This window comes from Amblyraja radiata, chromosome 11 (assembly GCF_010909765.2).
Source record: "Amblyraja radiata isolate CabotCenter1 chromosome 11, sAmbRad1.1.pri, whole genome shotgun sequence".
Taxonomy (NCBI): Eukaryota; Metazoa; Chordata; class Chondrichthyes; order Rajiformes; family Rajidae; genus Amblyraja; species Amblyraja radiata.
Genome location: NC_045966.1, coordinates 53,329,286 through 53,343,634, shown reverse-complemented (window position 1 = coordinate 53,343,634; position 14,349 = coordinate 53,329,286). Strand labels below are relative to the sequence as shown.

At 44.5% G+C, this 14,349-nt stretch overlaps 1 protein-coding gene and 1 long non-coding RNA gene across 2 annotated transcripts in view; one reads left to right on the top strand and one right to left on the bottom strand.

Moving 5' to 3' along the window:
* Positions 1-1,637: 1,637 nt before the first annotated feature.
* LOC116978648 (alpha-2Db adrenergic receptor-like) lies at positions 1,638-3,639 on the bottom strand. Its single transcript, XM_033029934.1, has one exon. It carries the CDS (start codon positions 3,016-3,018, stop codon positions 1,756-1,758), a length of 1,263 nt encoding a protein of 420 aa, XP_032885825.1. The 5' UTR covers positions 3,019-3,639; the 3' UTR covers positions 1,638-1,755.
* A 6,038-nt stretch (positions 3,640-9,677) lies between these two features.
* LOC116978647 overlaps positions 9,678-14,349 on the top strand; it is a 20,003-nt gene continuing 15,331 nt past the window's right edge. The window contains exon 1 of the long non-coding RNA XR_004413493.1: positions 9,678-9,689. This is a non-coding gene — a long non-coding RNA (uncharacterized LOC116978647). The remainder of the gene's footprint in view (positions 9,690-14,349) is intronic.

Sequence of the window (14,349 nt, the reverse complement as noted above, 5' to 3'; positions counted from 1 at the left end):
GATATTTTTGGAAATGTTCTTAAATGGTTTTAAGTAAATAAATGGTTCAGTATTTGTTTAAATTGATCTTTATCTCTTTTTCAATCATATACCGCTTATTATCACAATTTCCTGCCCTTCTTTCACACACTCACGTCTCAGTACCAGTCATGATCCATATCTGATCTGTGACAGGAACTGGTGATGTATGTGAAACATATTTACAAAAACTTGTAGGACAAGTAAAACTCTCAGCTACATAAATATGCAAAATAAATTCAACTCAAATTCCAGTGCAATATGTTTATGCAGAGAGTGGAGAGAATGTGCAGCGTGGAGTGGCTGAGATGGAGAGTGCTGATTCATTTCAGGGGAAGCTTGTACGGGTGTCAGAGGTTATGGGAAGAAAGCAGGAGAATGGGGTTAGGAGAGCATAACTAATAAATTACTAATCCGAGTTATGCTCTCCTAACCCCATTCTCCTGCCTTCTCCCCATAACCTCTGACACCCGTACGAGTTTATTCCGTCGAGACTCATTGTGTGTGTATGAAATAACTCAGTTGCTTTGTTTTAAAAATCATTAAAAAGCAATGTTAAATATTTAAACTGCATTTTACAGCATAATTAATGGCCCAGAATCACCCGGCTGATCAGTTTATCTTAGAAAAACGAAAAAAAATCTATTCAATTAATGCTCGGACCTTACAAGTGACTTGTTATCAGACACCATACACACATGGGTTCAAAAAAACATACACGGAACTTGGAAGTACATCTGTGTGTTTTTACTGCATGACTGAACCCTGAATGTCGTAATCTCTGGCAGTTTAGCTCATTCTGATTATGCGCTCACTATCCTAAAACATCACGCAAATCTAAACACCACTTTGAGAGAAGTTAGGCACAAAAACTCTGCGGACAGCCAGCATCTCTGAAGAGAAGGAATGGATGACGTTTCGGGTCAAGATCCTTCTTCAGACTAGTCAGGGGAGAGGGAAACGAGTGATATAGACGATGATGTAGAGAGATATAGAACAATGTATGAAAGATATGCAAAAAGGTTGCGATGGTAAAGGAAACAGGCAATTGTTAGCTGTTTGTTGGGTGAAAACGAGAAGTTGTTGTGACTTGGGGAGGGTGGAGAGTTGGAGAGAGACAGGGAGTGCCGGGGTTACTTGAAATTAGAGAAATCAGTATTCATTCTCAATATGAGATCCTGTCTGTGCAGTTCCTATTTACACATTGAGATGTTGTTTTTCTCCGGGATTAAGCAGTAATTTGCATTGAATAAATCCACCTAAATGTCACCTGTTGTATTTTGATGAGTACAATGTTTATTTATGTGTTATTGCGTTTACGGAACTGCTAAGATGAAGTTTCATTGGTCCGTTGTCGGTACATATGACAATTAAGCACCTTTGAACTTGAATGTCGTTGTTGTTCATCCTCCACGCAAGTAAACATCTAGTGACACGTCTCCAAGCGCCTAAACTCACCTTGACTGTAAATTATACCCGCTGCCCTTTCCAAACCCCACCCCATCTCTGCTCCTTTTCATGTTAAACAATAACGCAATAAGTCTTCCTGACAGTATCTCCATTAAACAATTCTAAATAAATACCACAAGTTTGGAAAAACGTTTAGGAACAAATGTATTTGTTGATGGCTTTTATTTTTCTTTACATTGGCTTTAAACGTTTAAATATTTCACGTTTAAAGATATCACACAAGAATGAACGCACACGTGGAGACAAGACACCCGATGTACATACAGTTTACAAAGTACGCTTGTTCGTTTTACAAATGATTTTCTTGAAGGCCTTCCTGAAGTCCCTGTTGAAGATTGTGTAGATGATTGGGTTCAGAGAACTGTTGCAGTAACCGATCCAGAAGAAAACGTTGAAGAGCTGGTCGGGGATGGAGCAGCTTTCTCTGCAGATCGCCTTCAGGCTGTAGGTGAAGAAAAACGGAAACCAGCACACCACAAAGACCCCGATCACCACGGCGAGCACGAAGGTGAAGCGCTTTTCCCGCAGCTGGGCTACTTTGCTCTTGGTCAGGTTGGAAACGGGCCGCTTTCGTTGCTCGAAGAGCTGCGATGCGCGGTTGCTGGCCCAAGACAAGCGGTTATGCTGCGCCGCGGGGCAACAGCTGGGAGCTTGCAGTTTCCTTGGGTTGGACCCCCGCGAGTTCCTCGCCTTGGTCTCGGAGGAGAAGCTCTCTTCCAAGTCGATATCCTCCAGCTCCTCCTGCCTCTGGTTGCTGCACGAACTCTGGCTGCTGGGACTGTCCGGCTCAACCTTACTCTTGGCCGCGAAACACGTCTCCGTTTGGGAAGCTCGCCTGTCCACGCCGTTCTTAGCCACCGACACCACGGACGTCCTCTGTTTGGCCACCCTGTAGATTCGGAAGTAGACCAAGAGCATGATGACACACGGGGCAAAGAAAGACACAATGCAAGACGATAGGATGTACCAGGTATCATCATTGAGTTCGCAGCATCCCTGTCTGCTGCGATTAGTGTCAATGGTAACCAAAGGCGGGAAAGAAATAATTGCTGATATTAGCCACACTATGGCGATCATGCACTTAATTCGTCTGGGTGTCCTTTTCAAGTTGTATTCTACCGCGCGGGTCACCGACCAGTATCGGTCCAAACTGATAGCACACAGGTGAACAATTGAAGAGGTACAAAAGAGCACGTCGAGGGCTAGGTAGATACCGCACCAAACACTCCCAAAGTACCAATAGCCCATCACCTCGTTGGCGAGGGAGAAGGGGATGACCAGGGCGGCCACCAGGATATCAGCCGAGGCCAGGGACACCAGGAAAAGGTTCTGAGGCGGCCGCAGAGCCCTGCTGGTGAAGACGGCCACCACCACCAGGATGTTGCCCACGATGGTGAGCAGAATGATGAAGGTGACCATCAGGCTGATCAGGGCGGTGGCGGCCGGCGCGTAGTAAGGAGACAACCTCTGAGACCCCGTCCCATTTGCCTCTTCGGATCGGTTCGTGTCGGACTGACCGCAAGGCTCCATCGCGATCACATATTCATCCCCAAACGCGCGGGCTTGATGCTGGCCAAAGTTGCGGTCGGGTCTCACCGATCGACCCCTAACTTAGAGCCAACTTATCTCTCGCTGCCGCCTTTTCACGGTCCCATCGGCGGCGAGAATGATCATCTTGGTCGAATGAATCAAACTCGGTCGGAAGAACCAACTCTGTGGAAGCAGTGAACTCCGAGCCCGTATCTATTCCGTGTCTCGGCTGCGAGGAGCGTGTCCGTGCACGGAGTGCCCCCAAACACCCAGGGCGAACTCTCTGAAGCGTATTTCACTCAACCTTTACAAAGCTCCCAGACCCTGACGTCAAGGAGCCGTCAAGCCAACCAGTGCAGGGAGCTGAGAGAGAATCTGGGCTGTTCCAGCGTGGATGCTGGGCGTGTGAACCGGCGCTCCACCAGAAACACCGCCCCTACGTCCCGCCTCGCACCCAAAGTCCAACCGCACCGTGAAAGGCGCCCGCATTCACACCGGCAAGTTTCTTTATCGTTTAATCCCGTCCGATTTGAGCCAAGAACAGAGCCGAACAAATCCACACCACGAACATTTGGCGCCCGCTTTAATCAAGCGAGGGTAAATATCTTCAGAGCCAGCTCTCACTCCCCCCCGGACCCTGCTCAATTCTGAATGTCTGTTACTGTCAGCGCATTAAAGTGTGTTAAGCAGAAAGATTGTGCATTTGGAAGCCGAGGGTAGGGGTGGGCGTGGCGATGCGGAGAGTCCGCTGCAGTGGGTGAAGTTGAATCGGACTGGCATTTGTTTACCGATAATTTTGCAGTGCTCGAAATAGTTAAAATGTGTGTGTTGCATTTGAATCGTTTCTGATATCCCGCCAGGGAAAGACCAAAGGTTTTCCGCGATATGGCTGTTAACAATGACAGTGTGGGAGAGAGGAAGGAGAACAGCATTGATGCAAAACAAAACCTCTTGACAATGTGACTTCCATCTCGGACTGAGCTTTGGTTAAAGGCCAAGTGCCTTGACCTTGCCTTGTAAACTATATCAAGTTTACGTTTCTGACCCATTTCCGTAGATTCTCTGAAATGATCCTTGGGACCAGGAAGGTCACACTTTCCTTGTTGTCTATACACAAACAGTGCTGGCACATACAAACGCCTTTCTTGAGATCAAACTCCGGGCGGATGCTCCGCTGAATACCCGATTTCCTCAACGGATTCCGTTCCATTACATCTGGAAAATGTATTTGGGAGCCACGGCGCGTCGTTGCACGGGAAGGATTGAAGAACTGCAATTCTTGCAATGGGCTTTTGTCTAACCGGCGATCCCACATGGTCCTCAGAGGGGCAGTTGACCTAAAACGCAAGCCGAACACTGGTTTTGATCGAATTTTTGGTGTAGAGATTGGGGGGAAGCAATAGTAAGAGGCAAGTATCGATGAGGGATAATGCGGAGAAAGTGCTGGGTTCCGTTTTCAGTTGATGGGATGCAACCTGACGTTGGAGATACGGGTCGCAGCTGCGACCTAGTGTTTCAGAGGTGGAGATATACCAGTGTTATATATTTGTTACATATGCAACATATGTGAAATTCTAGTTGCATGCGTTACACATGCAGGCGATTGACTTTGTAAGGACGAAAGGGTGTGTAAAAGGAGAAAAGGAGCGAATGGTCAGGGTATGTCTCGGAGTGCAGGACGGTGGGATCGTGTGGGCGGTGAAGCTTGGGAGACGGCGGAATGGTCCTGTGTCTGAGGAAGGTTCCTGACCCGAAACGTCGCCCATTCCTTCTACCCAGAGATGCTGCCTGCCCCGCTGAGTTACTCCAGTGTTTTGTGTATATCTAGGGCCCGGAGAGAAATTGATACTAGTCTGAAAGGCGCCGCGAAGGGAGATCGATGTGAATCGGGCAAATTGAATTGTTGTAGGTCTTACAGTGGGATTGTAGCTACATTCAGACACATAGCCACCCTCAGCCTGAAACCAGAGATCGGGACAAGGATGGGTTAGTGCTGTGCTTTATTGGGGGGGGGGGGTGGCAATTTGTGATTTGAGTTCTACTTGGAAGCCTTCTTCAAATTGGAAGGGCCTGAAAAGGGCAGCCGGCAGATCAGATGGGAGGAGGTAGGGGGGCACCGTTCGGTCTGAGGAGACACAAGAAACAGCGGATGCTGGACTCTTGAGCAAAACTCAGCGGGTCAGGCACCATTTGAGCAAGGACTGGACAGGCGACGATTCGGAACAGGACCCATCTGCAGTCAATCTGCTCCGTTCCCATCCTTCATAGCCTATCCCAGAGTCCCTCATTCCCTTTTCATCACCCCCCCCCCCCCCCCCCCCCCCCCCCCCAACCCCGCTGACCCTGTCCCATTCCACCTATATTCCCTCTCTCTGGCATTACATTACATTTCACCCTCTTTACTCAACTGTCACCCTTTGTCTCCTTTTCACCTCTAGCCTTTACCACTTACTCCATCCATCTGCCAATCTAATCTATCTCACCTGCACCTATTTCTTACCAGGCTTTGTTCCATCCCCGCCTCTCCTTTCCAATACCCCCCCCCCCCCCCTCCTTACTCCTATCAGTCTGAAGAAAGGCCTTGACCCGAAACGTCGCGTATCCATGTCCCCCAGAGATGCTTCTTAAAATATGCTTCAGAGATGCAGCCTGACCCGCTGAGTACCCCCAGCCCTGTGTTTTGCATGAAGTATGGCCTGAGTTGTATGAAACTACGGTCAGACAGATGAACAGGGTGCCAACCAAACATTAACGCCCAATGTCAAGGCCCAGAAATTCAGCATTTGTTAATTGCAAACTACCTCACTTGTCTTATTTTTAGTATTTATAAGGAACGACATTATGGACTGAACAACCGTGTTAATGAAGTTGGAGTTTATGACAGATTAGTTCCAATACCCTATTCTCCATCTGTGAAGTGCCCAGAGAAAGGCACAAAGTGCTGGAGTAACTCAGCGGGTCAGGCAGCATCCATGGAGAACATGGATAGCTGACTTTTCGGGTCGGCACCCTTCTTCAGACGAGTTTCAGACCCATCAGTTCGAAGAAGATGCTCGACCCGAAACGTCACCTGTCCATGTTCTCCAGGGATGCTTTCTGGTCGGTTGGGTTACTCCAGCACTTTGCGCCTTTCTTAGGTGAACCAGCATCCGCAGTTCCTTGTTTCTGCATCTACTCTACGACCACGATTGTCTATTAAAATATACCGTGCTAAATCTCGTGCAGTCGAGAGATAAACAGCGCCGCTGGAATGCTTCCGCTTTTGAACAAGGAGGTACATATGCTGGAACTTGAACAAAACACAAAACAAAGTGCTGGAGGAACTCAGTGGGTCGGGCAGCATCTGTAGACGGGATTTAGACGCGACGCTTCTTCGGTCGTTCCCCTACCGCAGAAGAGCTCTGACCCGAAACATTGCCCGGGAATGCCCGTCCATTCTCTCCAGGTTTCTCCAGCACTTTGTGTTTTGCTTTGAACTCACAGACCTTGGATCGTCAATGGTCAGAGAGTCAGCGAGCGGTAGAACTGCGAAGCATTCTTGCCCATTCTCCCCCACGTTCAGTAGTGGAAGAGATAGGTTTGATTTCTTGGTGATTTCCCTGGCAATGTTATGTGTCACCCCCCAAGTACACTCGGGTCAGAGTATACAAGTGAACAAAAACTTAGCAGTGAACTGGTTGGGAGACAATGGCGTCTGATTACTGCCTGGAGGTTACATGGAAACTCTCTCTCTACCTTGAACTGGTTTCCCCAGAACAGGTTATTTTGCTTGTCAAATCCCAAAGTAATTTTAAGTGGTTCTCTAGTTCCTGATATAAATTGCAATTCATTATCAATTCAGCCCACATAGCGCATACAGTGTTCCCCAGTTCATCAATTGTGTTATATCCAATTTACACTTTAAAAATACATGTATAACAAAATTATCTGTATAGCCAGTTACATGCCCACTCCCTGCCATCTCTCCTTCATGAATATGGAGCCAAGGATTTGATGCTTTCCATTTTATTTCTGCCATTTTATTGTAGCAAACCCTGCAGTGAAGGCGTTTTATGTGTTTACAACAATAATTGTTAAATTAGACCAATCTTCATTATATTATGTTCATCCAGCATGAGAGGTCATGTTACTTTTGAGCTGTAAGTGACATGGTGAGTATTTCCTAATAAGGTTCATGAACAATTAGAGAGGATGTTTCAATGTCAATATGGGTTACACTCGAACTGTTCAAAGTGAAATCAGCAGTCATATAAAAGGAACAATTATTTAATTACCAATTCATTATCATATTATTCCAATCCTTCACATGAACTTCAGTATTACAAAACTCTTAACAATCTAACCACTTTTATTTGTGTGTAATAAGTCTGCTCCTCTGAGATGATATTTGCATGTTCAGGAATCCTTTAACATCTTCAATCCATCCCATATGCTTTCAATTCCAGAATTCTGCATCCCAATTGGTTCCAATCTTGGATAGAAACATAGAATAGAATAGAATAGAATAGAATCTTTATTTGCCACGCAACCAGGGTTGGTGGTATTTGGGTTCGGTATATGATGGTACACTGCTTTAGTCACATTAACGCATATAACAACACAGATCATAGTAATAAAGTGCATCCATACCACATCACAAATCACAAATCTCACCAACAGAACATAGTGCAAAAGAACAGACAAAGGCCATAGACAAGACACTATATACATCAAGAGTCCTTAGAGTTGTCTGTTATTGGAGGGAATTGAGTGTTCTTATTGCTGAGGGGAAGAAGCTGTTTTTAAAACGGGTGGATTTGGTGGCAAGTGACCTGAGGCGCCTCCCTGAAGGGAGAGACTGGAAAAGGTGGTTTGCTGGGTGGGAAGGGTCCGAGATGATCTTTATTGCCCGTTTTGAGGTACGTTGGAGGTAAATGGAATGGATTGAGGGGAGGGGGGAGTTGATGGTCCTGGAGGCCTTGGAGACAATGCGCTGTAATCTGTGTAGTGAGTGACTGTCAGTGTTTCCGTATCAGACTGTGATTGAGGAGGTGATGATGCTTTCGATAATGGATTGATAGAAACGGACCAGGAGGTGTTTGTAGACTGAACTTTTTGAGCTGTCTGAGGAAGTATAGGCGTTGTTGTCCTTTCTTAATGATGTGGTCTGCGTTGATGTGCCATTTTAGATTATTGCAGATATAGGTGCCCAGAAACTTGAATGAATTCGTGGAGGTTATGGGATGGGAGTTGACATGGTCGGGGGGTTTGTGGTTTTGTTTGCGTCTGAAGTCTATGGTGATTTCCAAGGTTTTTGATGTATTAAGCTGGAGGTTGTTGTCTGCACACCATTTGACTGCGCTGTCAACTGTTTGATGGTATTGTGCTTCGTTGTTGTCTGAGATGAGGCCAATTATTGTTGTGTCATCTGCATATTTGAAAAATTTGACTGAGCTGCATTGGGATATGAGGTTGTTGGTGTAAAGTGAGAAGAGCTGAGGTGACAGAACACACCCTTGGGGGGCTCCTGTGTTGAGAGTCAGAGGATTGGAGAGTTTTTCACCCACCTTGACTCTTTGCTGTCTGTTTGTCAAAAAGTGCAGGATGGGTGAATGCTCATGTCCAACAGTTTATTATAGAGTTTAATTGGGTGTATGGTGTATGGTGTAGGGTGTATGGTGTTAAAGGCCGAGCTAAAGTCTATAAACAGGATGCGTGCATAAGTGTTCGGTGATTCCAGATGATGTAGGGAGTAGTGAAGAGCTAAGTTAATAGCATCCTCAACAGACCGGTTGGCGCTGTATGCAAATTGGAAAGGGTCCATGATGGGGGCAGTGTGTGTTTTCAGATGGGTGAGGACGATGTGCTCAAAGGCCTTCATGTATGTATGTAGGTTTTTCATAAGCTCCATAAACTCCATAAACTCTGCCAATATCTGTGCTTTATCTCATGGTCTTTAGCGTCTTCTCCACATAAAGCTAACCAACAAACCTCCATAGATTGGCCTTCAACCCACGTCCCAATTGTGAAAAGACATCATCATTATAATTCCCATAATTTCCTCCTGATAAATTTTTTTAAATAAGAAAATAAATGCATTTTTGTAGCCCCCTAAGGACTCCTGAAAGTGACTTACAACAAAATAATTTCTGAAGCGCAACCACGGTTGTCATGGAGACAAATACTGTAATTAGTTTTTATTGGCAGATGTCCGCCATTAAATAAATGATGATGCTATCAAGTGAAGCTGGCATTAACGGCAGAAGGATTATTGGCCAAAGCACCAGTAACATCTGCCGTTGTGTAGCAGAAGTCTTATCTTCACATTGTTGACTCCCTCCTTTACAATGTGTGGTATTACCATCTCAAAACTGGGCATCAGCAGGGCTTTATCTCATCAAAACTGTAACTTCATGGCTCAGAAAATCGCTCACACCAGGTTGCAACTCTGCATTACTGGGGATTATAAGAAGGAACCCCAAAAGCAGAGCCTGAAAATGATATGCCTACCTGTCCATGCTACAGGACACCACATTGTCTGTGGTAAACAAGAAAAGCAGCTCAGAATGCTACAACCAGGTCAATTTCTGCAACCCTGGTATGAACAGGATGGTGAGACTCGAAGAATGTCTTCATCCTCAGTGATGGTATATATCAGCAATGGGAACAAAATACCAGGTTGGTGTATTTATGTAGGAAGGAACTTCAGATGCTGGTTTATACCGAAGTTAGACACAAAGTGCTGGAGTAACACAGCGGGGCAGGCAGCATTTCTGGAGAAGAAGGGTTCCAACCCAAAACGTCACCCATTCTTTTTCTCCAGAGATGCTGCTTGACCAGCTGTGTTACTCCAGCACTTTGTCTCTATGTTTGGTGCATTTTTTTCTATCGTTGACCAGCAATGCTAAATTGTAGATCTAACAAATTGCTCGAAATTCCCAGCATTACAAGTCAGTTAATTTAGTTCACTACAGGAAGTGTCAAGAACATTGGATGTAGTAAAGGGTGTGAAAGTTGAAGCAGACTATATCATAGCTGTGCTGATAGCCATGTACTCTGGAACTTACCGGATTCCAAACATGTGATTCTACAGCAGCTGCAACTCAAGCATTCATCTCAAACTCTTTTGCTGATCACAACAAAACTGTGAGCAAATCAAATGCACCCACAGACCTCCTCGTCATTCTACTTTCAATGATCAACAAATTCCCAAAGGCGGTGCTCTATCAATCTATTCTTTTACCAATAAACTGCCACTGATAAAGACACCAAGTGCTGGAGTAAGTCAGCGGCTCAGGCAATATCTCTGGAGAGCACGAATAGGTGACATTTGGATTGGGACCTTTCTTTAGATTTATTGTAGTGGAGGAGAGAAGGCTGGAAGCAAGGTGGGGGCAGCACAAAGTCTGGCAAGTGATGGGTGGATACAGGTGAGCGGGGTTTTTGATTGACAGATGGTTGGACAAAGCCCAGAGATGAAAAGATAAAAATTGTGAACATCTCCTTTAAGCCCTTTAATTCTGCTCTTGCTCTGCCTTCCCCCAGAAGGAATAAGGATAGAGTTCCCCTGGTACTTACATTGCACACACCCATCTCCACATCTAACACATTGTTTTCTGATACTTCTGCCACCTTCAATGTTCTGTCCTCCAGCACTGTCTCTTTTTTCTGCAGTTACCCATCTGCTTCCCAATGCTCAATTTGCATTTTGGCCGGTTTATCTAGTTTCCGACCTCTTTGTGGCTGTGGTTGAAACATGGACAGAATAATTGAATTCCAGGGCATTTGATCAAGTGTGGCATTAAGGAGCTCCCTCAAAACTGAAGTTGGTGGGCACCTCTCACTCAAGCTTCTTCAGAAAAATCTGTTGTATCTCTTGACTGAGAATGATCTTAAATCTTGTCTCCTCATTACAGCATTGGTCAGCAGATAATAAGGAAGTGCAGAAAAAAGAGACTAACTGCTGGAGTAACTCAGCGAGTCATGGTGGGCACCTAGGGGAAATCTCTCCACTGATTGGAGTCACAGAGGAAATTGCTCTGGAGTCACTCAGAAACCCTTCGTTGCCGATACCTCTCACTCAAACTTCATCAGAAATATCCCCTGACCTGATTGATATCAAATCATGATCTTCTCAGTGCAGCCAAAATTTTATGAACTCGGTGGCATAGCAGAGGTGCTTCTTCAGAGCTCCAGACAATTGTGTTCAATCTTGACCCCGAGAGCAGTTTGCGTGGAGTTTGCAGTTTCTCTCTAAGAATGCATGAGTTTCCCTAGACCACCAGTACACATGCTCATTATAAGTTAATCATAAATTGTCCATGAAAGGTGGGAGGCAATAGTGTAAAGGTGAGTTAATGGGGATGCAAGAAGAAAAATGGGGTTAGTGCAGAATTAGTCTAAATGGGCGTGTTTTGTTTGGCATGGTCATGATAGACTGAAAGGCTTGTTCTATGAATCTTTACCCTCATTACCAAGAGGCATTGGAGACGAGCCACAGTATTTTTTGGATGGGACATAATTCCATTCGTAGAATAGTATTCTATTCTAATAGATGGACACTTGAAGACAGGAACATGAGGCCACACAAAAGCAACATGGTGAGGAACTATGGAAGCAAAACTCAACACTGAACAGACAGAGGTGGAAGAATTCACCACCATGCAAAATGTCAGACATGCAATGGATAACACATAGGAAAGAAGTATGGAAATTGAATTCTGCAGGTTTTTAAATATTTATTTTGAAATGGATTCTTATACTGGAAATGGCAGTAAAACTCACCATTCTTCTTTTTGTTGCGACAATATACTCCGACTCAAAGATCAACCTGGCACATTTTGTGTAATTTATTGGAACATCCTTCAAAGTATGTGATGTTTATATAAGTGACAACTTAAATTATAATTAAATTAACATGAAATCTGAACATTTTTGAAAATGTTTAAAACAGCCAAATGGTTCATTAAGGGATTAGTAGAGGAGCAATGGCATAAAGTGTTTAGGACAACAACCTACCAAAAGGAAGCAGAGAGCTTTTGTGTGTGCAATGCTTTAGTGATGTTACACGTATCTCTGATTCAGAAGGCTGTGAGTTCACTGATATTCCAAGGATATAAACAAGTCGTTTAGGCTACCAATTGAATGCAGTACTAAAACAGTTCCTCACTGTCAGTTGTGTAGGTAAAGAGTTGAGACCTTAGAAAGTGGTTACATCTCTTTCTTTATTATGCATTTATAAACCACTTGTGCTATAGCTGCAAGTAAGAATTCCATTGTTCCATTCCAGGACATATCACAATGAAACATTATTGACTCTCTTGTAGAAGACCAGGGGAATTCTACCTCTGCTGTGCACCAATAGTTATTCTTCATCATCATCATTAAAATAGACACAGTAAACCCTTAATATTCACAGGGGGAAAGTTACAGAAATGAAACTTCTACATATCACAAAAAAACAGATGTCATTTGTTTCCCAATAACTCCAGAGATTATTTCATGGGGACAGCTGAAGAAGACTTTTCTTTTCTGGGAGATTTGCTCTGTAGCCTCTCAAAGTGGTAAGATGTATGGATAAAGTTAAAGGCATCAATCCTAGGTTTTGGTGGAACATTTAATATTTTGCTAGCAGTGGAATACATGAATGGGGTGGGGTTGGGTTTTGACACACCTCACTCAGAAAAATGTCACACATAAAAGAAAAGGACAATCTCCTCTCTGGATTGTCTAGACAATTGCATTTATTATATTGAATCCTTTCCTGATTAGAACGACTGATGGTTTAAAAAACTCATCCAATGCGTATATATCACAAATTTGCAAAATTGCAAAAGTTAAATGCATGAAAATTAAGGATTTCCTGTTATCCGGTTACAATCCCATTAAAGGCCTGTCCCACTCAGGCGATGTTCGTAGGTGGTCTCTGGTAAGTTTCCTTCATGGTCGAGAGGAGTTCCCGCATGGTGGTAACTATTCATGGACTCAGTATGGTTGCGCAAAATTTTTCAACATGTTGATAAATTTTCCGCGACCAAGAATTGGTCGCCATGGAGAAAATCGATACTTTTGAAGTCGTAATGCAATGGTAGTGGGGTCGCCGTGTCGTTGTAGGTAGTCGAGGTAGCTGTAGGTAGTTTGAGTTAATCTCCTTTGCTGACCGGGCATTGGCTCCTTGGGGGAGAAAAACATAAGCACGAGTTTTCAGAACCAATGAAAACCAACCGGTAATGTTAAATGCCCGCTAAACTTCATAGCTGTGTATCTCTGGCTTATTAAACGTTGTCTGGCTTCTTAAAAGTGTCTCCACTCCTTCTCCCCCCCTTCTCACCCCTTCTCCCCCCCTTCTCCCGCCCCCCCTCCCCACTCTTTTAAAGGACTTACCGTACACTGTGCTAGCCGTCTTTAACCTTCCTGTTCATCGCGGTATCACTTTGGCTTTGCACCATGTGAATTTCAGAGAGTGCTTCCCCGCTTTCCCTGGCCCCCGCCTTCCCGATGTGTGTGTGTGTGTGTGTGTGTGTGTGTGTGTGTGTGTGTGTGTGTGTGTGTGTGTGTGTGTGTGTGTGTGTGTGTGTGTGTGTGTGTGTGTGTGTGTTCCGTGCTGACATTCCAGCTCGCGGTTTTTCAGGCGAGTGCCCCCGAGCTTGAAGGTCGCATAACCACACTTAAAAAGTACCTCTTTGCTTGTAGATAGTTTTGAGATGTTCTGACAATGGCCTACGTGTGGAAACTGAAGAAAGAACCAGGAGTGCCTATCTCCTATGATTCTTCCAGGAACATGGCTCCCTTGTTCTTCTGACAATGTTTTCAGGTGTTATGTTTTTCCTGCTACCTCCTTGAGCCTTAGCTCCAACCTAGGAGTCATCCCTAAATCCTTGTGTCTGGGGCAACAATGGTGATATGGATACAGAACAGTCTCTGGCAGCATTTTCTGTAGCAGCAATGGGCGGTCTCAAATGGCAGCCTTGAGACTTCACAGAAGTTGCATTTGAGACTTCACAGAAGCTTTTCAATTTGGGAGACGTGAATTGTTATTTTTCTTTGAACAGAACATGTGCAATCTGATTTACCTAAATAGTGGGTTTCTGGATGTCTCAGGAAGTAACAGACCAACCACATTGAGCTAACTTGTTCATATCGCTATTAAAATCTAAGCTAAAAGGTTATTCTTCCTTGAACATGGAATAGCATGGAAACAATGGTCAGGTTCATCAAATTATACTCCAGATACTTGTACCAGTCTTGGAGTTCTCTCCAGCACAATCCAGTGACTATCTTTCACTTTGTCCTTGTTTGCTGTATGTTTCATAAGAACATAATAAAACAGGAGCAATATTTGACCCTTCAAGC

Excerpts from the sequence above, each read along its gene's own strand:
- LOC116978648 (XM_033029934.1), bottom strand. The coding sequence starts at position 3,018 with ATGGAGCCTTGCGGTCAGTCCGACACGAACCGATCCGAAGAGGCAAAT.